This window comes from Egretta garzetta, unplaced genomic scaffold, assembly GCF_000687185.1.
Source record: "Egretta garzetta isolate BGI_Z169 unplaced genomic scaffold, ASM68718v1 scaffold266, whole genome shotgun sequence".
Classification (NCBI taxonomy): Eukaryota; Metazoa; Chordata; class Aves; order Pelecaniformes; family Ardeidae; genus Egretta; species Egretta garzetta.
This window is the reverse complement of record NW_009260064.1, coordinates 39,615-40,681: the sequence shown is the minus strand read 5'-3', so window position 1 is coordinate 40,681 and position 1,067 is coordinate 39,615. Positions and strand designations below refer to the sequence as shown.

The following is a 1,067-nucleotide window of genomic DNA, read 5'->3' as shown; positions in this document are numbered from 1 at the left end:
TCCCTCACCCTGTCCCCTCGCCAGGCTGGGGACACTCTGAGGAACTGTGGGAGGTGCCGTAGCGCCGGGGGACGTCCTGTCTCTGTGTCACTGTCCCCGTGTCCCCATCCTGTCCTGATGTCCCCATCCCCATGTCCCCATCCTGTCCCCATCCCCATGTCCCCATCCTGCCCTGATGTCCCCATCCTGTCCCTGTGTCCCCATCCCCATGTCCCCACCCCCCGTCCCCATCCTGTCCCCGTGTCCCCATACCCGTGTCCCCATCCTGTCCCTGTGTCCCCATCCTGTCCCCCTGTCCCCATCCCTGTGTCCCCATCCTGTCCCCCTGTCCCCATCCTGTCCCCGTGTCCCCACCCTGTGTCCCCATTAAAGGTGGAAGCAGCATCGTCCCTGTCCTCATCCCTTGTCTCTGGGCCGACCTCGGGGCCCCGTGGGGAGGGGACACCCGGGGGTCCCCTCGCGAAGGGTCCCCTCCCCTGGATGCCTGAGCCCTGCCCCGTGTCACGAGCGCACCAGGTCTCAGCCCCCGCCCATGGCAGCACCAAGAGTGGGGCCAGAAGAGTCTTTAATTGGGGACATCAGGGGTCAACGATGATGGTGACTCCTTGGGGACATCGGGGATCAACGGGGCCACGATGACGGTGACTCCTTGGGGACATCAGGGGTCAATGGGGCCATGATGATGGTGACTCCTTGGGGAAGTCCACGGGTCAACGGGGTCATGACAACGGTGACTCCTTGGGGACATCTGGGGTCAATGGGCCATGATGACGGTGACTCCTTGGGGATGTCCAGGGGTCAACGGGGTCATGATGACGGTGACTCCTTTGGGACATCCGGGGTCAATGAGGCCACGATGACGGTGACTCCTTGGGGACATTGGGGGGGCCGGGATGCTGGTGGTTCTTCTTGGGGACACCCTTGTGGTCAAGGGGGGAGTTGGGGACGCTGGTGGCTCAACTCCAGGAGGTCCCTGGGGCGAGGGTGGGGCCCAGGCCAGCGGTGGCTCCGCGGGGCCGGTGTCCCCCCCCCCCATCCGGGCAGGGGGTGCTCCCTTTGCCCCCGGG

The 1,067-nt window shown here is 65.6% G+C and overlaps 1 protein-coding gene across 1 annotated transcript in view; it reads right to left on the bottom strand.

The window, feature by feature from the left end:
* Positions 1-754: 754 nt before the first annotated feature.
* LOC104128336 (keratin, type I cytoskeletal 9-like) overlaps positions 755-1,067 on the bottom strand; it is an 8,376-nt gene continuing 8,063 nt past the window's right edge. The window contains exon 3 of the mRNA XM_035896591.1: positions 755-825. Coding sequence (XP_035752484.1) covers positions 755-825 — 71 coding nt within the window. The remainder of the gene's footprint in view (positions 826-1,067) is intronic.